Genomic DNA, 25,076 nt, shown 5'->3' with positions numbered 1-25,076 from the left:
TACTTAAAGAAAGTACACAATAAAGAAAACGGAATTTCAAAACTCCCCTAACTAAAAATAGTAAGTTTCAACAAACTTAACTCAATCATTCACTAATGCAACTAACTATATTCTAGTACATTTGGATTACATTTTATTTCTAATAACAATGACATTGAATAAGTGCACATATTTTTTCTCATAAATGAATGATAATTATGGAAAATATATTGATTATGTATAAATATTTATATTTCGAATATATAACTATTCAACTATAATTTTAAGTTATTAACTCAACATCTATGATGATATGTTGATTGAGACTTTTGATTAGCAACTATGCAATTATTTCTCCAATTTAACACTTCATGATAACTGATCAATGTATTTATTTCGTCGAGGTTACCTCATATATGTGTATGTAAAATTATATATTTTTTTGTAATACGAAAAAATCCTAACATAATTGATAATCACTTTAAAATCTTAAGTGTAATGGGTTCAATCTCTATCGTGTTTATAGAAAAAAGATGTTATTCAAAATTCACTATATGATCTCTACATGCATCTTGAATTATTAGTTTTATACTCTCAACGGAGAACATTTTTTATGTGCATAAAAAATTGAAGAAAGAAGATTAGTATGATCCTTGAGGGTAAGCTGAATTGGTAGAGTTGTAAGATATTAAGCACAAGTATTTTGTTTAAACTTTGACAACTATATTAAGGGGTCATATTTATGTTCTACTCGGTGGCAATCTAATTTATATATACGTATAAATAAATAAAATTATGTTGTTTCTTACCATCAAGTATATAAATGATAAGGTTTATTCCTAGTCATGATAATATAAGTATATTTTAAATTTACTTTCCTATTTCTCCAAAATTAGGGTTTTCTATATGTAATGTTAAATTTATACATCGTATCAAATTTATTTGCTTTGATCCTATATATTATTAAGGATGGGACTATTAACACTAATCAATACTTATTTTATAATTCTTATCGACCAATTTATAAAATAAAAAAAAAAAAAAAATATAATTATTTTGCTAGGAGTGTGAATAGAGAAGTTAGAGGTATTATCCTGCACTGAGAGCTTGTGTTTTTTCAAATATTTTATAGTTTTTTTTGAATTAGTCTATAAATTACTCGTTGAGTAAATAAAATTTAAAGGAAAATTGTAACTTTCACAAATGAACTTATAATATTTGAAGATTAATTTTCAAGAAACTACTTGAAGAAAATGAAATGATCTTTCAATAATTTGTCTATCAATTTTAACTTTTCAAAATATTTAATAATTAGATAATGTGAATAATAATCAAACAGTCTCACTCTCAAATTACTAAACAGAAATAGTTGTAATCTAAAGCATTCAAATAGTAAGATTAATCACTACAGTAACATAGATTAATTACTACATTAACATGATTAATTACTACAGTAACATGATTAATTACTACAGTACCATTTATAGTTTGACCCTTAAAAAATGGTTTTGGATTGGTTGATTAATTGACACTTGCAATAATTACTCATCGTTTACCGGTTCTTAAAAATGACGGTTTTGGATTACGAAGAGTACCGAGTCTCTGTTTTTTCAAATATATTGTGATAACGTGTCATAAAATGTAGTATTCACATTCAGTCATAAGAAGGAGTAATTATCTCTATTCTGTTACTCATAATATTTTAATACATTTCTTTCAGTGCAGTTCGTTCTTCTTTATTCTCACACTCACTCACTCACACAGAGTGAGGTTGTGTTTTCTTATCATTATTATTATTATTATCATCTCTTCAATTCATTTTCAATTTTTTCAATTTCATTCCAGACACAACAAACTTTCACACTCACACTACTTATTATGTTTGAACCCTAATCATTCAAACAAATAAACCCTTCATTCTTCATTACAATTCAAATTCTCTCTCTCTTTCATTCATCATGCGGCGTCAATTATCAACAAACCCACCCCTTCCTCCGCCGTCTCCTCCGTCGCAACCTTCCCCTATCGACGCCGCTATTTGGCGTGCCTGCGCCGGAGCTTCTGCTCAAATCCCAACCGTTAATTCTAGGGTTTACTATTTCCTTCAAGGTCATATTGATCAAGCTTCTTCCACACCGAAAAAACTATCACCTAATGTCTATTCTACTCCCTACGTTCTTGCTCGAATCGTTGAAGTTCAATTCCTCGCTGATCATAACACTGACGAGGTTTTCGTTAAACTCGTTCTTCAGCCTATCAATCGTGGTTCTGTTTCTCAGTTTCTTCTCACTCCTCGGCGAACGGATAGTGCTGGTGAAAATAGAAATGGTTCCGGTGACGGTGATGAAAACGCTGTCGTTTCGTTCGCTAAGATTCTGACGCCTTCTGATGCTAACAATGGTGGTGGTTTCTCTGTTCCGAGGTTCTGTGCTGATTCGATTTTCCCGCCGCTGAATTTCCAGGAAGATCCGCCGCTTCAGAATCTGAGGGTGATTGATATCCATGGCATTGTGTGGGAGTTTCGCCACATTTACCGTGGGACGCCTCGGCGCCACCTGCTCACTACTGGTTGGAGCAAGTTTGTCAACTTCAAGAACCTCGTCGCGGGGGATTCTGTTGTTTTCGTGAAGAATTCGAAGGGTGAGTTATTCGCTGGAGTTCGCCGTGCCAAGCGGTCTTCCTCAAGGGGCTGTGGAGGAGGTGGCAATGGCACTGACTGGTGCGCGATGATGCTCAGTGTTGGTGGGGTGAGGAAAAGGGATGAGGAAGGGGAGAAGAAGAAGCAGGAGGAGAAGGTGGTGAAGGAAGGGTTTTCGAGGAACGGGAAGGGGAGATTGGAGCCTGAGAAGGTTGCTGAGGCGGCTGAATTGGCAGTGCGGGGAATGCCTTTTGAGGTTGTGTATTATCCGAGTACTGGGTGGTCGGATTTTGTGGTGAAGGCGGAGATTGTGGATGAAGCGAGCAGGGTTATGTGGAGCCCTGGAATGAGAGTAAAGATGGCTGTGGAGACTGAGGATTCATCTAGGATGAGCTGGTTTCAGGGCACAGTGTCTGCTGTGTGTGTTCCTGAGAATGGGCAGTGGCAAGGTTCTCCTTGGCACATGCTTCAGGTTATGCAAAAAATTTAGCCACATTATGGATTTTGATTGATTATATGAAAATTATTGAAAATTGAGATTCAAAATTAGATTATGTACCAGGAATTACACCTTGTCTTTCTGTCTTTATTCAGCTGAGTTAATAAAGATAGAATAGGATGTATGCAGCAAAAGTGATTTTAATCTACCACGAAGGACTATCTGATATGAATGTTTTGAAACGTGAGTTATATCAGTTGGGGGTGGAAGTGCTTAAATAAAAACTTGTATGAGGAATTGCATCAGTATTTCTTATTCAGCTGTGTGTGGCAATAGTGTTTTTAATCAACCACCAAAAGTTATGTGGCTAAAACTGTTCATTTGCATGGAGTTTGTTTTGGGATTGGCAGGATATTTTTCTTGGTCTGTTATGAAGTCTATAATCTCCTAGTTTCACGTGCATTATGTTTCCTACTAACATCCTACTGAATATTGGTTACAAAAACACAACTGATGCTGAAATGGTTGAACACTTGAACCTAGTTTGTTGGAGTCTAATGGTGTTATTTGATCCATGTCGGTGGTTTTGTCTAGTGGAATAAGGCTCAATTGTTGCCATTGTGAAGTGAAATTCACACAGAACTACATTATCTTGCACTATATATTCTTGTCATTTTGATGGTATTGTTATTAAATATATAGTAAGAGATGAGCAATGTTTTAAAATTAACAAACATGATGTTGCTCATTTTGATGGACATAAAAGTGCATGTTGACATTTGGCATCAATATTTGATATTCATTTGCTCTTGTTGTACCAAATACACGGTCCCTGTTGCCTTTATGAGAAGAGCAATTAAATGCAAGTTTTCTTTTTTGTGTTTGTATGAGTTCATCTTCATTGACTTTTATATTTCCCATGCACCAAAAAAATCTTCATTGACTTGCCCTGTCAAATTGTCAACAACTGTTATTGAGATTCTCACCATTAATTTCTAATGTATGAATCTTGGTATTATATTATGTCAGTTGTTACAAAATATTGTTTCCATTGAAAGAAGCCTTTGTTACAGAGGTTAAATTTCTGAAAGTTATCATCTATCTCAAGTGACTGATGAATTTCTGATCTTAACATCATAGGTTGCATGGGATGAACCTGAAGTCTTGCAGAATGCAAAGCTGGTCAGCCCTTGGCAGGTTGAACTTGTGTCTGCCACACCTGCACTTCATACAGCATTCACCCCACCCAAAAGATTTAGAGCTGCCCATGGTTCTTTGGTTTTAACTGATGGTGAGGGAGACCCTTTCTTTCCTATGACAGGATACTCTAATTCAACAATGGGACAGTTAAATCGGACATTGTCGAGTTATGGTACATTTCCTGCGGGCATGCAGGGAGCCAGGCATGATTTTTTTTCTACACTTGATGTTTACAATTTTTCTGGTAATATGTCTCGTCTGTATTTTGCAAATTCCTTTGGGAACAACTCAGCACCAAGCTTGAATACTTTGTCAACAGAGCTAAATATTGGTAGCTCTCAATCTGACAACTTGTCACCAGATAGCCAGGGTAGTTTGCATTCCTTTGGCATAGAATTTTTTGGGGCCCACAACTGCAAGTCAACAAAAGCTGGGTCTGGTTCAATTCAGCTATTTGGTGCCACCATTGAAACAAAACAGCCTATTGAAAGTGTTTTGCATCTTCCTTGTTACACAAGTCATGATAGCTCTAAGGGTTGCACTGAAATTAAAGTCATGGACAAGCTGGAATATTCTTTGGGTTATTCAAAAATGCTAGACAGGCTTGACGACGGCCTTGATGATGGTCAATGCAATTTGTGAAAGTAGCTGTCTGTCAAGAAGACAAGTAGCTGTTCAGGTATGCTAACTGGGTTACCTTTACCATGTTTGTGAAATTGTGATACTGCACATGGGGTCTTAAAAACTAATGAAACCAAAGTCATAATTGATGCTTTTACCTGCAATGTAGTAAAGTGGAAATCGCAATGGGAATTTCATCCTTCTTATGATCATCACCCCACATTTAACTTTGATGATTAGATGTTATTGTTTTCATGGCAGATTGACATGACTGATCAAAATTCCTGAGTGTTCTTAAAGTGTTCAATGTATATCTACCTGTTTTCTGACCGGCTGGGTTGAAAAAGAAAATTTTCATCCTTGTGGGACTTCAGATTGTATATTCTAAACAATCTTGAGAACAATCCATTTTGCAGCCAAAACTTATATGAAGATTAGCAAGCTCAGTGGGCCTCTGAAAGTTTTGGTTGAATGAATAGGATTACCCTCTCTTTTTAAATTAGCATGAATGCAGAACAATAAATGAATGTTTATTTTGAATGTCCAGTACTATCTTGACGAGGAAAAAAGGGCAATTTGTAATTGCTCGACTAGGACGTGAATGTCTTATCCACGCTACCTTGATTTGTTGTAAGGGCACTCTGTGATTATGTGATTGAAATTCATGTTTAGTTTACTTTTCTGCTTAACTTTTATTGCCTTTCATACAGGTTCTTCAGCGGGCAGGAAGCTGACTCCCCTTCTGACTTTCCGGTATTAATAAATAAATATGTGCTGGTTTTCTTTCGTAGTTTCTTTGATACTTGAAACAACTAAACTAATTTCGTGATATTTGCTTTAAGTGTATTTGTCGATGTCTGACAAACTTCTAAGATTTCCAGACACAAGTTTGATTACCATATTATTGTTTCTCCAATCTTGCTTGGTAGAATTGGATTGCACATTGTTTGCTTGGTAGAATTGGATTGCAGATTGTGCATATATTGGCATCTCAAATTGTCGTAATTTTGACATCATCTCGATGCTGTCATTGGTTACAATTTCTACACACAAAATTAGTGTTGTAGATAGTGATGTAAAAAGAGGTGTCCATATCTATTGTCGACCTTTTCAGCTGGAGCGATTTTTTCAAACAGGTGCAAAATTTTGCATTGCCTAAAAGTTCAAAATAACGCTGCCAGGAGTTGGATTCTCACACTCCATGGCGCATATAGTTTGTCAGAAATAAGTATAGATAACCAGTAACATAAATATGCAGCATGGAATAAAATAGATTTGTTATTGAGGCGAAATACACTAGAAATTGTAACCAATGACTATGGTCTGTTATTGGTTATCACTGGATATGACCTGGTAAGGAAACAAATAACTTCTAAAATGCTATAGGAAAGAATAGTTAAATAGTTATTCAACTTAGAGTGGGTAGAAAATTAAGTGAAACAAATTGCACAACTGCAATAAAAGTACAAGAGCCATTCTTTGACTTGCATGAGGTTGAAATTAAGTGAAACAAATTTCATTTGAAGTACGACTGTGCCACTTTCCTGACTAGAGAGTTACTAGAAATGTTCAAATTAGGCTTTTGTAGTATGTCGTCTATGCACGATCATGTTGGCGGAGGTGCACTGCTGTGCCACATGAGCGATTAAAAATAGTGCATGTGGTGAGATCAAATTGCACCAAATTCTTAGAAACACATAAAGATGTGATTTCTACTATATGGTGAGATTATTGAGATCATGACAAGAAACTAGAGTGAAAAATCCTACTGAGATATTATATATATTGTATTCTATCCCCGTGGGATGAGATTGAGAGAAATCTTCCCAGTAGAATCCATTGTAATCCTATTTTTCATAATCAATATATTTTCTATACCAGGTCCCACATTTTTTTTACTTATCGGGATGGGAAGTGGTTTCCATGCTCAAATCTTTCTTATTATTCTTTTATCTTTGCTCTATTTTATTTGCCCAATAATGATACTTTATGCAAGTGTTTCCATTAGTACTTTTTTCGTATCTAAGCCGAGGAGGAAAATTTGATACTACTTTTCCTATGATGGAGACATGTTGCAAACAAATATTCCTATTTGATATGTCCAAACCTATTTCTTGCAAGGCCTAGCCACTATGTAAGACTAAAAAAAGTTCGGGACCCAACAATGATTCAAAAGTACATTGACAAAAGTTCTTTGAGCGAATATCTACTTATACAAATGCTTATAATTTATGGTCAAAGCTGAACCTATGATTCAAAAGAAGAGTCTCACAAACAATATGCATCTTATTAGAAGACCCGTGAAACTCAACCATCTTAGACCCGTGAAACTCAACCACAAAGATGGTTAGAGCATCATAGAGCGCTTGAGTACATTCAAGGGTTTGGTCAATCTATTAAGAATGATAGAGATGAAGATAGACGACGAGTTGCACACGCTTCTAATATTTGGTTTGTTGTTTGAAAGTTGAGACATATTGGTGGTCACTCTCAGCAACTCTGTTCTTGAAGGAAAGATCTCAATAGATCATGTTTAAGACAATTTATTGAATGAATAGTCCAAGAAAAAAGAATGAGGTACATCCTTCTAGTTTGAAGTAAACATTATCGAGAGACGAGGAATAAGTGAAACCTGTAGGGGGAATAAATCTAGAGGAAAAAACAAGCATAATTGGATGTTGTTCCCAATCACTTAACAAGTTAATGATATGCTATTATTGTAGTAGATAAAGACATAGTAGACCTGAATGCTGGTTCCTAGAGGGATCCAGAAGACGTGAAATGTTCACCCATATCTTTGTGATCAAGGAAGATATATGATAAGCCTATCACAACCATCAATAGTCGACAATGATATATTCTTATTTGGACAAGACAAATACATGAATGTTGTATATTGTGATTATTCTTATATTATTATTGATTCCAATCTCACTTTTCCATGTAATAAGTCCACATGAACATTAATTTTAAAATTATAAGAGAAAGGTAATTATGGCACTATTAAGATGGGAAACCATGTTACAAAAAAAATTGTGGGTATTGGTGGTTAATGCTATCATCAAACACATGAAGCTAGGTTGTACTTAGAGAGGTGAAGAATGATGGATAACATTAGTTTTGTGAGCCACTTTGTGCTAGCAAGTGGAAATTATAAAAAAAAAAATCCTTTGATGGCTACATGTTAAAAGAAGGTTCCTTGTACATTATGCAAGGAATAATTTATTCTAGAGAAAGAAATGTTGCAATAGACTCAAAAGATATTGGGCATAGACAACTAAGGCATGTGGGTGAGAGAACTCTCTAGATGCTCGCCAAAGAACATTTGACAAGTATAAAAGGTTAGCTCTCAGAATCACGTACTGATTTTCTCTCGAACAATGCACAGTTAATTTTCAGTGACCATATGCACCCACAAGGCAACAAAAAGCACTTGAACTTGTGTGCACCATTTGAAAGATTCATTAGAGGAGCCTATTACCTTGTTATTTCATTGATGATCATTGGAGGTAAGTATGAGTATACTTGGTGAAGAGCAAAGATCAAGTATTAAATGCATTCAAATAATTCCATGGTGAGATGGAGCATTAACCAACATGAAGCTAAAGTGTATGGGAGTAGTCAACAATGAAGAATATAAAGTTTGATTTGAAGCCTATTGTAAGGTGTATGGATTCAGACTAAAGAGAAGACTCCACTGAAGACTTCTCCAATGAATGATGGAAGTGAGAGAATGAGCACAACAATTAAAGATAACTGAGATGCATGATAGGTGATATAAACTTCGAGTGTGGGACAAGAAGAAGACATCCTTCATCACTTAAAAAATTGAATGCAAAGACAAATAAAGCATATACCTTGGATTTCAAAAAGATGAATTTCAATATAGACTATGAGATCCTATCAATAAAAAAGATGTTAGACATGGAAATGTGTATTATTTGAGGATCAAACAATCAAAGATATTGACCATAGGAAACAACTTGAGGTTTATACTTGTATAGATTCAGGGGAAGACTCCTCAACAGATAAATCATAATCAATATCTAGATCAAATCCATCAATAGACATATCTTGCCCTTACACAAAAAAATAGATCAAGATTATACTATTTAACAACCATATCCTTAGCTAAGGATGTTAGACCCATAAATGCACCAATAACTAGAGCGAGTAAAGCAACAAATGCAAGTTTAATTGATTGGATTAAAGCCATGTCAGGAGATATAAACTTTTTACATGTTAGCTGCACATATTATTTGGTGGAGCTACCCAAAGAAAGAAAATACTTGAAAAAGAAACATATATGCTTAAAACTAAAGAGTGAAGCTCAAGACCAATATATAAAGCATGGTTTGTAGTGAAATGATGCAATAGAATATTCTCACAAGTGGTGAAATGTTCATCTATTAGAGTGGTTGTGGGTGTAACAACTAGCTTAACCGAAGTTGAACAACTTGATGGTTAAGATCACATTCTTGTATGGAGACATTAAATAATAAATTTACACATAGCAATCACAAAACTGTGAAGAATCTGATAATGAGCACTTAATGTGCTATTCGAAGAAAAGTTTGCAAGGTATGAAATAAGCATTGAGACATTGTTACAAGGAATATACAATCTTCAGGATTAAGCACTATTTAAGAAGATAATTTATGTCAATTTGTGTTCGCCAAAAAACTATGAAAATGAAAAGTTTTTAAGAAGACAATTGATGCTCATTATGTTTTCATAGTAGAGATACTTAATAAACCATGTCTAGTGATTTTTACTTCTTAAGTGGGAAGGTTTTTATACATTAAAATCTTTAGTGTTTTTTCTTCTATCTTTGCTCTAATTTATTTGCCCAATTAAATAAATTTGTCTTCATATGCTTTCACAAGAGTCCATTTTGAAATCATGGAGGGTAAATTGATACTACTTTTTACAACAATATGTAGTTCCAACCTATAAAAAATATTAAAACAAATAATAAAGTCCTCCGAAGATGAAAACAAACATGGTCAGATAAATGTACATAAGACAAAAGTAAATAAAGAAAAGAAGGTGAATAACATTTTCCATATATATTTTCTTCTAGCAATATGCACGAGATTCCTATTTAATAGAGTATAGAATGATAGATGTATGAAACCTTACTGTAATGTAACATGATAGTCACGTCATGTTAACATTGCTATGAACTAGCAAAAACTGGTGAATAACTCTATTGCATTGCTCTAAGGAAGAAGAGTTCTGAAACTTACTAAACTGATTTTTTTGGTATTGATGGTATCTTTGTCATTTTTTTTGGATAAGAAACTAATCTCTCATGAGGTTTGTGATTAATCTGTCAACAAATATAAATGTCTAGTCGAAGTTTACACTATAAATGTGTACCACTTCATGTGTCATTGCTTTCAACTAATCAAAAGTTGCAATATATGGAGTGACATACTTTATGAGGCAGCAGATGCGGTTTCATGACAAACACAGTATTAAGTAAATCTAACCTAATGAATAAAAAACCATAGTTACTCCAACGACAAGCATCAACAAAAATGAAGGAAATATTTTCTTAACAACAATTCCGGTCAGGTAAGTTTGGAATTTATCCAACATGCTAAGTAAAAGAAGATAAGATCAAAAACAAAATTTTGACTTTCAAAAAAATATTTAAAATCAACAAAAAATAAATAAATGTTCAATAATAATGGTGTGTTATGTATACTGAATATTCTATTATAGTTACATTTTCTTAAGTGAGTTTTAGACTCAAGTTTTAATTTGTGTTTTAATCTTTATACTAATTAGAAAATAATGAAAAATCTTTCTAAAAGAATAATTTAATGGTTCTTGGAGTGAACCAGAATAAATAATCTTATAATTTTTTATCTCTTATTTATTCTTTTGGGAAATTAAACTTGGTGTCAGTTAAACTTTTCAAATCATTTTTAATATTGTATTTTTTGCTCGTGAAAAAATCCTTCAATAAATTTTTTACAAACACATTTCAACTACTTTCTGGAGCTTGCCTATGTCAACTTTATTTTATTTTATTAATATTTTTATTTCCTGTAAACATTTAGAAAAAAAGTATTGTTAAATTGTTGAATAAGTATGAGAAAAATATTGTTTTAATAATAAGGGTAAATACAAAAGTAATAAAAAATGACCTTCATTATATCATATAAAGTAGTATAGTTAAAGTATAATGAAAACCAAATAATATCGTTTATGTGAAATGTATGTAATATAATTATTTAAAATTAAAAGTATTTATTTTAAGTAATACGATTCTTGTTTTTTAAAAGTATTATTTAGTAATATACTTGTTTTTGTTTGTGGTTCAATTTTGATCGATTTTTAAATATATATTTTTTATCTTAAGTATTTATAACATAGGTTCGATTAGTTTAAATTAAAATATCTAATTCAAAAATTAAAGATATTTTTGGATTAGTTTGTTAGTTTTTAATTAAAAAATTGAAATTTTAATGCTCATTTAACAAGAATCATTATTAAAGTCTAGTGGAAATATTTTATATCATTGTTTCTCATAGAGTTTAAAATCTATCTATCATTAGTATAAAGTTTTACATTATCAATATATCTTTTATTTTTTGATTTATATTATTTTTGTTTAAAAGTTAATAATATTTAATATATGAGTGATGAATGATTTACTAACGATGTAAAAAATATTTTTACTTTCAATTATATACATATTAAATCTTTTCTTCATCAATAAAATTATACCAACTAATATTATTGAATTAATATAGAGAAAGAATTAGACATATCTCTACTCTTTTTGCAATGGGGTGAGTTGTACTTTTTCATATTTTCTCTATTGGGATTTGCAAGTCATATATTCCAACTGAAAAAAGTTTATTGGTATCTGAGTCATGAGAGAATAAAGATTCATACGTGTTATTATAATATAATATTTATGGATTGTCATTAAAAATGTGTATATATTTGATACATTATTTTTAAAAAGTAAATAATAATTAAATATAAATGATGAATAATAGTGTATAAAATTCATATCTTTATTACATATATTCTCTCCCTATTACCCATAAAATCTTAAATACTACCCCACGGATTGTCAAAAATGAATATTAAACAGTCAATCGCCACCTTTTAAGAAGACAAAATACAGTTAAGGGAATGCCCAAAACTGAAAATATCTATACTATATATAAAGCCAAAACTTGAAATAACTTCCCTCATGGTGTAATTTTTATTTCCTTTTTTGCCCTTCACAGTATTTAATTTTTACAAAAAAATTATATAATCATAAGCAATCACCACCAATGCATTAATTAACCACATATCTCACATTAAATTAAACATTATCATAAACACACAAAAATATAATATAAAGTACACCGAACACAACAAATACATTCTAATTAAAAAAAATGAAATATATAAAAATTGAATATAAAGTATCACACAGTATTCGCCAACAGACACGAAGATATAAAAGAAATATATCCACCGATATCAGTATATAAGTTTTATAATTAATCATGAATTATTTATTATTTATATTTAATTATAAGATTTTTAAAAGGTAATTTGTTCATATAAGTAGTGAATGATATAGTAAATTTATATAAATTTTTACACCGATATTGTTTATATATTATAAGAATAAACTATGTATTTCAGCCAATAAAAGTATGACATATGTATCATTTTCATTTTATTTTAGAATTATTTTTATAAAAAAATATTAGATATGACACATGTTACGATTTTAGTGACTAAATGAGATAATTTATCTTTTTATAATAAAATATATTTTATTCTCATATATTATACTGAAAAGAATCGGTGTACTTATTGTTGAGAATGAACACTCGGAAATGAACCTAGCCATGATTCAATCCCGGTTAAACCTTAACCTTGTATCCTTCGCCATTTTCATTCTCATTCTTCCATTTTAGGAAATACCCACTCTGCATTTCGCATATGCTTATTTTGTACCTTCACTCTTCCCACAAACACTATTACACACACCAACCCCTTCCCCTTTTTCTTAACCACATTCATTCCCTTCATTTTCTCCTTTAACTACTTCTCCCTTTCTCATTTTTTCACTCAAATTCATTCTCTCTCTTTCTCATTTTCCCCTCAAATTCATTCTCTCTCTTTTTCTCTCTCTGTGTGTATCTGTTCCTATTCATATACTCTATTTCTAGTCAAAAATCTGATTTTTACTCAAATCCTAACCCAGCATCAACATCTTGTAACTGTTTCTGTTGTTTCTGCACATACCCAGAAGCTTAAAATCGATCAAAATCTAAACTTGTTTGTGAATTCTGATTCAACAATGGATTCTAAGTCAGGTTTAACTCTTGGGTTGAGTTCACACATGTCAACCCCATCAACCCCTTCTGTTCACACGGTTCTGTTCAAACACGAATCATCGTCATCATCAGCATCATCATCACAAACAGAAGAAAGCAACCTTGAACAATTTCAAGAGGACAATGAAACCATCAATTTCATGGGTCAATCTCTTTCTCTGAAGAGGAATAGAGAGACACAACATTCATATTTCCCTTCAAAACGTGTCCATGTGGATAGGACCATAGAGGGAAAGAGAAATTGGGTTCAAGGTTGGGGGAACAAATCAATTGGAATTGCAGACCCAGAAATCTTCCAAATCATGGAGAAAGAGAAAAGAAGACAATTCAAAGGGATTGAATTGATTGCTTCTGAGAATTTTGTGTGCAAAGCAGTGATGGAAGCATTAGGTAGCCCTTTAACAAATAAATACTCTGAGGGAATGCCAGGTGCAAAATACTATACTGGTAATCACTACATTGATCAAATTGAAATTCTATGTTGTAATCGTGCATTGGAGGCTTTTGATCTTGATTCAAAAAAATGGGGTGTTAATGTTCAACCTTATTCATGTACTTCTGCTAATTTTGCTGTATACACTGCACTTTTGCATGCTGGGGGTAGAATTATGGGTTTGGATTCACCATCTGGTGGACATTTGAGTCATGGGTACTATACTATGGGTGGGAAGAAGGTTTCTGCGGCGTCGATTTTCTTCGAGACTTTGCCTTACAAGGTTAATCCTCAAACTGGGTACATTGATTATGAAAACCTTGAGGATAAAGCACTTGATTTTAGGCCCAAGATACTTATCTGTGGTGGGAGTTCTTATCCTAGAGAATGGGATTATGCTAGGTTCAGACAGATTGCTGATAAATGTGGAGCAATTTTGATGTGTGACATGGCTCATATCAGTGGCCTTGTGGCTGCAAAGGTACATGTTCTATATAACTCATCCTTTCTCATGTTTGTTATAACTTATTTCTGTTCAAATCAAGTTATGAATTTTGTAATTCTTGTTGTTATTATGATTTGGTTTTTGTTGGAGGGTAGAGACAGCTATGAGTTTGAATTGTAAAATATAGTTCCTTGCTTTTCATTTTTTAAGGTGCATGTATCAACATATTCTGACTCACTGTATGTTTATAGAAAGAAAAATTAATTCATGATAGCCTTTTGACATTTAGACACAGCAGATTTTAGTAATATTTCTATGTATATATGGATATGAATTCCTATTAGTTCTTTAAGCATGAAGGAAACATCTAAAACCAAATTACCTATTCTTTCTCTGCCTTTTCTTCTTCTCCCTGAATATTTTCATGTTTGCCTTTGTAAAATGAAAATTATACATGAAATTAGATGATTTTTATTTTTCCCTATTAATCAACTTCATGAAGCAAACTAATGCTGGAATTGTTTGCTATTTATGTATAGTGGAAGTGCAATTGCTTATGTAGGCCAGGAAGCATGCATTGGTTATGTTTGTGTTTCTTATATTAGTCTGTTCTTAGGTTTCTAGTATGCATTATTGCTTATTGAAGAAATGTCTTATGTATTTGAACTCTTACAGTTTTGGGATTCTTTCATTTTTAATGCTTAAGTGCCAAATGTGCCATTCCTCTTATGTATTTGAGTCTTCGTAAAGAATTTTACTTTCACATTCCATGTGTGAATGTGCTTCTACGTATATTGACAGTTTTTCTTTACAGGAAGTAGTTAGTCCCTTTGATTACTGTGATATTGTTACCTCAACAACCCACAAAAGTCTTCGAGGTCCAAGGGGAGGTATAATCTTTTACAGAAGAGGGCCAAAACCAAGGAAGCAAGGCTTCTCTCTTAGTCACGGAGACAATAATAATTACGATTTTGAGGATAAGATCAACTTTGCTGTATACCCTTCATTACAAGGAGGTCCTCACAACAATCACATTGCTGCTCTTGCCATAGCTTTGAAACAGGTTGCATCTCCAGATTATAAAGCATACATGCAGCAAGTGAAGAAAAATGCACAGGCATTAGCATCGTCCCTATTGAAAAGAAACTGCAGATTGGTGACTGATGGGACTGATAATCATCTATTGCTCTGGGATCTAACTGCAAGTGGCTTAATAGGTATTATTTCAATCTTCTCTGTTTTTACAAATATATGTGAAAATTGTTATTCCCTCCATTCCATAGCTTTAGTTGTTTTAGGCTTTTTGTTTTGTTTCAAAACTATTGTTGTTTTAGGTTGCATGTTTTGTATGCTACTTGTGATTTCTGATAATTGTTTTCCCTTCTCCTATAAATTATGTCCTTAAAGTTGAAGTTGAGCTGAGCTTGCTCTCTAAATAATATTATTTTGCGATGCAGACAGAAACTATGAGAAGGTTTGTGAGGCGTGTTACATCACTCTCAACAAATGTGCCATCTATGGTTCTATTTCTACTGGTGGAGTAAGAATTGGTGAGTAGCCTCTCGTTTAGACATAAATATGGTTTTGAATAGTTTCTATTTACATGATTTTTCTGGTTGAATATGTTTGCAGATGCAGCAAATATGTCATGTTTGTCAGACCATTTAATTTAGGATTTAATAATTCATGCTTAGCTTATGATTTGTCATGAATGTTAATCAATTCCTAGAAGCTCAACTTCCATAGATTTAATAAATGGTCCATTGATTCTCTCATTTTCTAAAGAATCAATGTAAAGAAAGAAAATCTGTATTTATTTTGCCTATCCATTCCCAGTTCATGAGAGCATATATTATCCATTCACGGTCCATCCATTCACAATTACTCTTCGACTTCATGCCCATTGTATTATATTACATAATTTCCATGTTTAAACAAAATACTATTATGTCTTATAAATGCCTTCATGCTTTATTCTTGTTCTCAAGTTTCTTTATTTCATCGGTTTTCAGGCACTCCTGCAATGACATCAAGAGGCTGTGTGGAGGAAGATTTTGAGACCATAGCTGATTTTCTTCTGAGGGCGGCTCAAATTACCAGTATTGTACAGAGGGATCATGGGAAATCATCCAAAGACTTTCTCAAGGGTCTTCAGAATAACAAAGATATTTATGAACTCAGAAACCGGGTTGAAACATTTGCCTCCCAGTTAGCAATGCCAGGATTCGATATCTGATTCGAAATTACAAAGTAGGCAGCATCCATACATCCTTGACATTATTATGTCTTGGCTTACCTTCCTTCCACTTTTTTGAATTATTTTGGCATGGTAACCATAGGTCCCCCTTATATCTTTATCAAGTTGGCTCATGTAGATTATGGATGCAAATAGACTCAGATCACCATGCCCCCTTCATACAATCATACTCAGCAACTATTATTGCTTTGACTTTGTAGTTTGTACAAATTATTCAAGGGTCATACTGGTGCCCTTTTTCTCCAACCACAACTTTTGTGGCTACCTTTGTTTGTGAAAAAAACTTATGTAATTACACTTCACTGTTTTAACAGGAAATACATAAAGAAAAGTGTTACTGTTCACTGCTCATCTTAACATGTGTTATAATTGGAATGTCCTGACACTATTTTGTTGTCATTACTGAATATGTATTTCCCTGTTTGTTCCTGTTTATGTAGCCTAATGCATGGGTTATATTAGGCTTATAGCAGTAGGAATTAAAATTTGAGGTCTAATCATTCTTATTAATTAACAAAGTGTTAAAAACAAAAACCTACCCAATCTATTTAAAGTGTATAAGATATTCAATATCTGATTTTCATTGAGGATTTGTTAGAAGTAGCAGGAGGATACATAACATATTTCTTAGAACTTCTCATAGGCCAAGGTTAATATACTGTTGTTTAAGGTTAACATAGTGGTCGTTAAAAGATTAAGCATGGTTGATTTATTACTTAAAAATCAGCATTAGTGATTAAAATTTATAAACTATCTGATTAACCCATTAAAGAAAACCACTTCCCACGACTCCCAATCCAAAAACACCACCTAACCTTAGCCAAGGCACCGAAACCTCCTTGACGCACCATAACAGCCATCATTGTGTTTCTTTGAACCCCACCAGATTGAAGAACGACTACAACCAAAGCATACCAGACTAGAAGTTAAGTACATTACAATATGCATTTGTCTGAGTGCAAATATGTGCACTAAAGCTCGTCTTCGGATGAGGTTGAAGTCTCCTCCATACTTGTCTAGCTTGAACAGGATAGCCATGTCTCCAACCCTACCCCATCTTCAGAAAAGCTTTCACATGCCCACAATACCAAAGTGGATCGGATTGTTCTTTACAGTAACAATATGTCATTCATCATTTATGTGTATAACTTTTACTTAAAAGTAAATCATCGTTTAAGACGAGTTCTGATAATGCAATGACAATGTTTAAATATTGCTCAACTAATTTTCTCAACTACTAAATATAGTATCTAAACAAACTTAATTGTACCTTGTCAGTAAAATTGTTATTCAGCATTCACTATTTTTACTGTCTTCACACTCAAATGCAAATAAATAAATTTGCCAGAACAATTGATTGTGGACATTTCCTACACTAGTGTACAAAAATATGGCAGTTGCAAAAAGTTGTTTTTAACAGTTTTCATGCAGATGGGTCATATCTTGTAAACAGGTTCAATTCCAAGGAGATAAAAGCACTTTCTCATCACAATTGCAGTTGCTTCACACAGCAACAGCCTACTAGTTTCCTCAGGTGACCCAATAACCTGCCCAGAGCAACAACTTGAATTAGATGGCTTGAAATCTAAACATCATTATTCTTTCATTACATTGTATTATGACACCCCACTTGAAGTATCATTCAAGAAATTTATACATAGCATAAGTTAAAGATTTAAAAGTATACCTGACAATTAGAATAAAACTTTTTCGTGAAGATATCTGACAGATTATAGAGGTAATCACACAACGTGCTAGGCAATAAATTGATGCTCGCCTCCTCAACAATCTGAAAAGGTAAAAAGCCTATGAGTGCAAGAAAAATGGAGCTCAAGTAACAAACTTATTAATATTATAAGGGTCTGGGTTTCAAGAACAGTATATATATTATTCATTATTCATGTGCCCTACCTCAGAAAATTGTACCAGATGAAGCCCTAATGCACGCTCGCCATCATGATCCAACACTATTTTCCCATTCTGTAACGATATTAAATATTAGTTTTTTTTTACAATAATAACAAATTAAATATAAAATATTTAATAAACTGGTAAGCCATCACCTAGGGAAGAAAAATAAACTTACTTTCTTTAATTCTTCAATGTCTTTACCAGATTTCCTGATAATGGAACAGATCCTAGCATGTGCATACAGCAAATAAACAGCAGTATTGCCCTGTTACACAACAAGCATAGGAAGGTAAGACATAAGTATTAAACTAGTTAATTTTTCAAGGAATGAAGAAAGAGTTTAACAATCACGAAAACGAGTTTCATAAACATTTCTTTCTAGATGTTTTGGCAGCAACTGTCATTAAGATGATGCAAACAACTGAAGAGAACATCAAAGGGAGTGGGTTCTGAAAGATCAATGCTTTGTTGCCATTTGCTTGTATTTATCAAATTTTGAACAGTGATTATTCATCAACAGTTATCAGCAGCCACACATTAAAGTTATCCTTGGGGGTGCGACAAGGCCTTTAAGGAATGGTCGCTAAATGTATTACATTCTTCCCTATAACTAGTATATAATCCAAATTTGTTTATAGTAATTGCACCTTATCATTCAGCATCTGATCAAAATTGAATGTGTAATTCGATAATCTGTTGTTCTTCAAGTCAGCATACCTGTAAACACAGATTAAATACAGAAACATAAGGGGATACAGGCCTACAACTCATTTAGCATTCTATCCCAGTCATAAGCTAAATGTAAGCAAAAGATTTGTCAGGTCAAGGCAAAACCATATGGACAGACGTAAGTTACTAAACCAATCTACCTAACTGTGGAATAGAAATACAACCTCGGGTTGGGCATTTGGCAAGAAAAATCACAAAAGAGGCAACATCCTAGCAACCCATATGCTTTACTTTTCATATGATTTATTTTATTTATCAGTTAGCACATAACACATAATCAGAAACTTCAATGTGACAATTAGTATATATATTAACAGGACTTGGAGCATTTCTATATATACAAAAGGATCCAGAGCATTTCTTTAAAAAAAACGAGGATTCCATGCATTAGCTCAAAATTTAAAGTACCTAACCTATAGATAACAACTTTAAAAATTCGGTTTACAAGAATTTTGCTAGCCAATACAAATATTTTGTGTCCATATTAACCCAAGAAAGTATGGCTATAAAGAAGCAAACTACAGAATAGTATCACTGGACATTTCATTTTGCCAAAAACAAAAGTAAGAAGATTTCAGGGCCAGAGGAGCTTACTTAACAGCACCATAACCAACCGCCTCTGCTGTTTTCTCAACCTCCTCCTCAGGCCAATCTTTAGCAGCATCTAGAATAACATAGGATTTGGAGGTTAACAGTCTGGGGTCTAAAGTCTCCATAAATGAGATTGAAATAGGAACATGCATTCATAGATTTTAATCAAGCAAAAATTTAATGTCATGGATGCAGATAAGGAAGGCGTATTTGTATTGATCACACAAGGCAACTGGTACTTTACCACGTTCGAGAACAGCAGTTTTACTGCGACTCTTGGCTTCGTCTAGCAAATCAACCAATCGAACAACCTCGGTGTTGCGAGTCCGAAATCGTTTTCCATCTTCCCCAAGAACAAGACCAAAACCTACATGAGTTGCTTTTGGATACAGACTATCATCAGCTGGCAGCCAACCAGCACGTTTAGCAGCCTGAAATGAAAATGGAGGCGGATCTGTGACATTTTAACTCAATGAAATATTGGCAGTACCATTATCAATGTGTCATGATCAATGACTTATCTTTTCAAAACTTTCAAAGTAATACAAAGTGATTGATAATTTAATACAATAAAGAAATAAAATTTTGAGAGAAAATAATTATCTAAAGGTGTGATATGCAAAATATAGACGAGCAACGTTCTAAATTGCAGACTCGGTTATGTTGCGATCACCACCTCAGACAATTGCAAAAAATTGTGGTTCCAGAGAATGCCAAAATTGCAATTGTGGTTGCAGAGCACAATTCTAAACCTTGAAGACAAGTTAATAAACAAGGACAAGTTGCTCCTTGCAAAAACAAGTAGTTTGAACAATAAAATGCAGTAACCATAAGATACCCTGAACATTATCACTTGAGATATACCTTGAAAAACATATCAAAGTGTTGCTGCTGCCCAACATCTGTAACATATATAATCCACTCAGCTTTTTCTTCATTTAGCCGATACCTACATGGTTCAAGTAGCACAGATAGCGCAAACGATATATTTTCCTCAGTCAATTTCTTACCAGTTTAGTACAAAAAATAAAAATTTAGACAAATAGAACTAGCTATCCAAAATTTCACATAAAAGGTGGGGTAAATAGATATCCAAAATAATTAAATTTTGATATAACATTTGACAATAAAATTAAATCACTCAAGAGAGCCAGCAATTCAAGCAGGATTTAAAAAATGTCTGAAAAGGAAAAGTTACCAGAGTGCTGCTAGATCAGTTGAAGCATAATTGTAGCCACCATCGCTCTTCACAACAATAAGTGGTATATTTACACCATCGACAAATATCACACGAGCACCCTCACTTTCTTTAATCAGTCCTTTATTATCTAGTTCATCCAAAACCCCAGGGATATACGGATTATAGAAGCTCTCTCCCTGTGACCAAATATGTTATCATTCACTACACTGTAAAAAATACTGATTTTAAGTAATAAAAAAACTGCAAATATATAACCATCTCATAACCAACCCCCTTTCAGTAGCAACATTGATAATCTTCACTGGAAATCTCAGTGGTCTTATATAATGCATTCGGAGGGGGTTAGAGGTTGGAAAATCTATCTCGGAGATACTGAAAATAGAGATCATATTACCCATCAGAGCTGACAAAAAAGGAAAATAGAACCTTTACCTTTTCCTCCAAACTAACTCCTAGGCGTTCATAGACCCTGTGGAATTCAGTCCTACTAATTTCACAAATTTTCTTCCATGCCTTGCGATACCTGTCTTCTCCACCCTGATAACAAAATCATAATTAATACATGCATAATTTTAAAACCAAGCATCCCGGGATCTGAGGAATAGAAAAATGGGAAAAATCTTCGGGAATAAATTACCTGCAGCCGGACCACAGCCTGTTGTGCCCTCTGCTTAAATTCAGGATCACTATCGAATCTCAATTTTGAGGCCTTGTAGAATGCCTAGAAATGCACATGATCACAGCATTTCAGAATCACACATAATAATTCACTTTTCTCTTGATAGAATGCCAGAAGTGCTTCATCATCAAAGATATATTGTAAAATTTACCACACAAAAGAATTGGCAAAGAGAAAACTAATAATCAAACATAACGAAACAGCTATGCCTGACTTCACTCAACTTTTTAAACTAAAAAAAGTTACAATAGAAGGATAGAACTTATTTCAAACAGAAAAAATGGTAACAAAAAACAAACAGCTTGCGGCAATATATCCAGAGAAAGCCAATTGCTTAGAAGTTTTACTCAAGGCCTTTGCTTGTGTGAAACTAGAAGCTTATATTTCCTAGCTAGATTTAATACTTAATAGCACTTATATCATATTAACTCTAAGATAACTTGGAATGCATAGTTTCTACTTTCAAGCATGAAATTAAATTAAATAAGAATGAGCATGCAGTAAATGGCCGTCTTTCTCAGATCTGGATGAAGAGATATCAACAAAAAATATATGATTAAACACATAAATAAGAATAACTGGCCTAAAATTCATTTTAATATATTTTCTTACTTGAAGATCTCCAATGGCAGCTTCGTTAACTTCTTCTGGGTTCGGAAATTTTTCAAAGAGAAATTCAATCAGCATCCCAAACTGCAAAACAAATGGATGGACTATAAGCTATATCGTACCTATACAAAAATGACAATTTCTATAATTAAATACTGTATAATTCAAACAAATATGTCATTAGGATATCCCTGTGAGTCTGTGACAACTCAATGGGCATTCAATATCTGAGCTATTTTCCGTAGAGAGAAAGAGAGCGGGCATCATTTTCAGATATCAACTGTTTCAGGTTACAAGATTAAAAAGTATAACAGAGAACACGCATTATACCTTCATCCAATTAGGAGGTATGTAATATGTCAGAAAAGCAATTTATATCAGCCAACATTTGTTGTATAAAATAATGGTAGTTAAATCTAAATTGCTCATAAACATGAGCTTGTCAACTTAAATGATTGTTCCAAATGAACTACCCGGAGTTACGGGGCATATGAAGGAACCTAGCTTTGAGGACATATACCAAAAATTTAGTCACAAGGAATGACATAAACCACCTAACATCAGACTAAACATGTACTGTTTTCAATTGCATAGCATAAAAGTAAAATAACTTTTGAAGTTGAGATGTACCTGTGTTCCCCAGTCGCCAACATGATTTCGGCGGAGAACTTTCACATGTGAAAATTCAAGCATACGGGCTAACGTGTCCCCAATAATGGTAGATCTCAGGTGACCAACATGCATTTCCTTTGCTATATTAGGTGAGGAAAAATCAACCACGGCCGTCTTGACGGGAAGTAGTGGTGCCCATGTATCAATACCATCAATTAGCATCCTCAGTAAGATCTGCAAGGGGAATATTTTCTGTTGAGTACTAACAAAGCCAATGAATAAGCTCAACAATCCAAACAAGGGAAAAACCTTAAACCTTTTAGTAGAGTATCTAATCAAGTGGAAGGAAGATACCCCAAAAACCAAAAACAACGATGGACAAGGTCTATACTATCTCTAATTTAAAATTAGAAGGTAGAAAATGCAATCACCTGTGCTATCCAATTCTTTGACAAGACAACATTCACAAATCCTGGACCAGCTACAGAACATGATTCTATCATTTCAGATGGAGGAAGATTTGTCATGATGGCCTACACAAACGAAACCATACAGATTATCATTTAACACTAAAGGCATACAAGCAAGTAAGTAAAATAAAGTAAAGACGTTATCCTTAATTAGTTACACCTTTCCAACAGCCGGGGGACCCTTATATCCTGTCTGCTTCCCTTTTATCTTTGACCATAGAACCATTGCATTATTACTGCACCGAGAAAAAAACTCTGTACTTAGCATTAAAAAGAATGCCTCGTGCACTGGGCCATCCATTTTTAGTTAGCTTTAAAAGGATCCAGAAGTCTGTAAATATGTGCACTAGCAATCTTTAGCAAATACGCAATACAGTTACAACTTTAAATTCACATACCATTGATAATCTCCAAATTTCCCACCAGATCTGTCGCTGCAGGAATCAACTATCGGCACTACATCTGGCTCACCAGGTACAGTTTCCCTGAGAGATGTCTCAAACAGCTGAGCCAACCGCCTTTTGACGCTGCTCACATTATCTTCACCCTGGATCCAAACATGCAAGGTAAGATAACCATCTTATTACAAAAAGGATTTTGTTATCCTCAGCCCTAAGGTCCGAGTTTAAGAAGCCACAAAAGGATATATCATCCTTGGAAAACTAAGTGCATAAAATTTTTACTTGTTTAAATGTATCACACTTTCAAAGGTAGTAAATTCAACTTTGGATTCCATAAACTCTGTCCTAAGGGATGAGGATAACAAAACCGTTAAGGGCAGCCCAATGCACGAGGCTGCCACTTAGTAGGGTATGGAGAGGATACATGTACACGGTACACAGCCTTACCCCCGCATGCAATAGGCTTTGTTTCCGGGATTTGAAACTGTGACCTCATGGTCACTAAGCAACAACCTTACCATTGATTCAAGTTCACCCTCTTCTAATTGAACAACAGCAAAGGGAACTCAATTAACTTACCACTGACATGGTGGATATGAATTGTGCCTTAGCTGCTGTCAAAGCAAATCTCCTATATGCAAGCTTCTTAAGTAAATCTGTCTACACAACAACAATAATATTCAAACATAATTGTCTCATGTTAGTGATGACTGAATAAGAAAAACAACCAGAACTATTGAAACAATAATCATAACAACTACATTATAACTTCAAATGTAACTTCTATAATACTTTCTGACACACACAAAAAATACCCTTTTAAATTTAATAACAAAAAATCGAAACTTTATTGATAAATTGATACTAAACCAATGTTTTGTTAAAACCCAACATGGAAATTCTTTAAGAATGAGACTGATTGAAGAAAGTAAGAGAAAATACAAGTGCTATCAAACCTGGACCTTGTTGAGGCGCGTAAGAAGCACGACTCACGTTGGTGAAGTGTTGAAGAAGAAGAAGAGGGGTGGCGCGACCTGGAAAGGGGAAGAACTGAGAAGCTGCAGCCATAAAGCAATGTTGTAAGAAGATAATTGGGCCTATGGATATATAATTTGGGTGAAATAATCAGATTATAATCAAAATGGGCCACTACATTTCCTACAAAAAAAGCTTATCCCTAAGTTATCAAAAAGATTGTGAATATTCACTTATATAAAACATTCTTATATCAATACATATTGATACATGACACCTTATATTAAATTTTTAAAATTGGCAAATAATAAGTGAGGGTGTGATGATAATAATAAAGAGTATATTAAAGGAATTAGTGATGGTTGTTGTAACTGTAGCGATCATAATAATAATGTGAAAGAAATAATGATGTGGTATGGTGATGGAGCGGTCATGGTGTTGCAACACCATAAACCACTGCTGAACTTAGTAAGAAATATACTTGTTTGAAAAAGAAAATAAGAAAAAAAAATTCTTTTAA

At 33.5% G+C, this 25,076-nt stretch overlaps 3 protein-coding genes across 7 annotated transcripts; 2 read left to right on the top strand and 1 right to left on the bottom strand.

Moving 5' to 3' along the window:
- LOC109344297 (auxin response factor 17-like) lies at positions 1,754 to 5,776 on the top strand. 2 transcript variants are annotated; one of them, XM_019583017.1, is made up of 3 exons: positions 1,754 to 3,089; positions 4,197 to 4,935; positions 5,588 to 5,776. In XM_019583017.1, the coding sequence occupies exons 1-2, from the start codon at positions 1,938 to 1,940 to the stop codon at positions 4,896 to 4,898; spliced, it is 1,854 nt and encodes a 617-aa protein (XP_019438562.1). In that variant the 5' UTR covers positions 1,754 to 1,937; the 3' UTR covers positions 4,899 to 4,935; positions 5,588 to 5,776. The 2 variants fall into 2 exon arrangements, with proteins under 2 accessions (XP_019438562.1, XP_019438564.1); XM_019583019.1 differs by having other exon boundaries at positions 5,425 to 5,776.
- LOC109344298 (serine hydroxymethyltransferase 7-like) lies at positions 13,024 to 16,722 on the top strand. The gene is made up of 4 exons (XM_019583020.1): positions 13,024 to 14,157; positions 14,936 to 15,338; positions 15,579 to 15,671; positions 16,134 to 16,722. The coding sequence occupies exons 1-4, from the start codon at positions 13,207 to 13,209 to the stop codon at positions 16,355 to 16,357; spliced, it is 1,671 nt and encodes a 556-aa protein (XP_019438565.1). The 5' UTR covers positions 13,024 to 13,206; the 3' UTR covers positions 16,358 to 16,722.
- On the bottom strand, positions 17,552 to 24,673 carry LOC109344296 (arginine--tRNA ligase, cytoplasmic-like). 4 transcript variants are annotated; one of them, XR_002107311.1, is made up of 19 exons: positions 24,538 to 24,673; positions 24,161 to 24,237; positions 23,579 to 23,727; positions 23,341 to 23,416; positions 23,142 to 23,243; positions 22,729 to 22,944; positions 22,102 to 22,182; positions 21,448 to 21,531; positions 21,243 to 21,347; positions 20,808 to 20,986; positions 20,474 to 20,558; positions 19,854 to 20,040; positions 19,613 to 19,682; positions 18,937 to 19,006; positions 18,465 to 18,554; positions 18,290 to 18,358; positions 18,066 to 18,167; positions 17,735 to 17,925; positions 17,552 to 17,664 (listed from the first exon to the last, which is right to left on the bottom strand). XR_002107311.1 is itself a non-coding variant. In XM_019583016.1 (18 exons), exons 1-18 carry the CDS (start codon positions 24,647 to 24,649, stop codon positions 17,815 to 17,817), a joined length of 1,920 nt encoding a protein of 639 aa, XP_019438561.1. In that variant the 5' UTR covers positions 24,650 to 24,664; the 3' UTR covers positions 17,552 to 17,814. The 4 variants fall into 4 exon arrangements, 3 of the variants coding, with proteins under 3 accessions (XP_019438561.1, XP_019438559.1, XP_019438560.1); XM_019583016.1 differs by having other exon boundaries at positions 17,552 to 17,925; positions 24,161 to 24,239; positions 24,585 to 24,664; XM_019583014.1 differs by having other exon boundaries at positions 17,567 to 17,925.

Source organism: Lupinus angustifolius, chromosome LG03 (assembly GCF_001865875.1).
Source record: "Lupinus angustifolius cultivar Tanjil chromosome LG03, LupAngTanjil_v1.0, whole genome shotgun sequence".
Taxonomy (NCBI): domain Eukaryota; kingdom Viridiplantae; phylum Streptophyta; class Magnoliopsida; order Fabales; family Fabaceae; genus Lupinus; species Lupinus angustifolius.
Note: the sequence above shows the minus strand (reverse complement) of the source record. Positions and strands in the feature narration are given on the sequence as shown.

Bases quoted from the DNA above. Each gene is read 5' to 3' on its own strand.
- LOC109344297 (XM_019583017.1), top strand. From the start codon at position 1,938: ATGCGGCGTCAATTATCAACAAACCCACCCCTTCCTCCGCCGTCTCCT. The intron at 3,090-4,196 runs GTTATGCAAAAA...TTAACATCATAG, and splicing joins CTCCTTGGCACATGCTTCAG to GTTGCATGGGATGAACCTGA.
- LOC109344298 (XM_019583020.1), top strand. From the start codon at position 13,207: ATGGATTCTAAGTCAGGTTTAACTCTTGGGTTGAGTTCACACATGTCA. The intron at 14,158-14,935 runs GTACATGTTCTA...TTTTCTTTACAG, and splicing joins GTGGCCTTGTGGCTGCAAAG to GAAGTAGTTAGTCCCTTTGA. The intron at 15,339-15,578 runs GTATTATTTCAA...TTTGCGATGCAG, and splicing joins AACTGCAAGTGGCTTAATAG to ACAGAAACTATGAGAAGGTT.
- LOC109344296 (XM_019583014.1), bottom strand. From the start codon at position 24,649: ATGGCTGCAGCTTCTCAGTTCTTCCCCTTTCCAGGTCGCGCCACCCCT. The intron at 23,244-23,340 runs GTGTAACTAATT...TCGTTTGTGTAG, and splicing joins GTCCCCCGGCTGTTGGAAAG to GCCATCATGACAAATCTTCC. The intron at 21,532-22,101 runs GTAAGAAAATAT...GTGCATTTCTAG, and splicing joins CTGCCATTGGAGATCTTCAA to GCATTCTACAAGGCCTCAAA.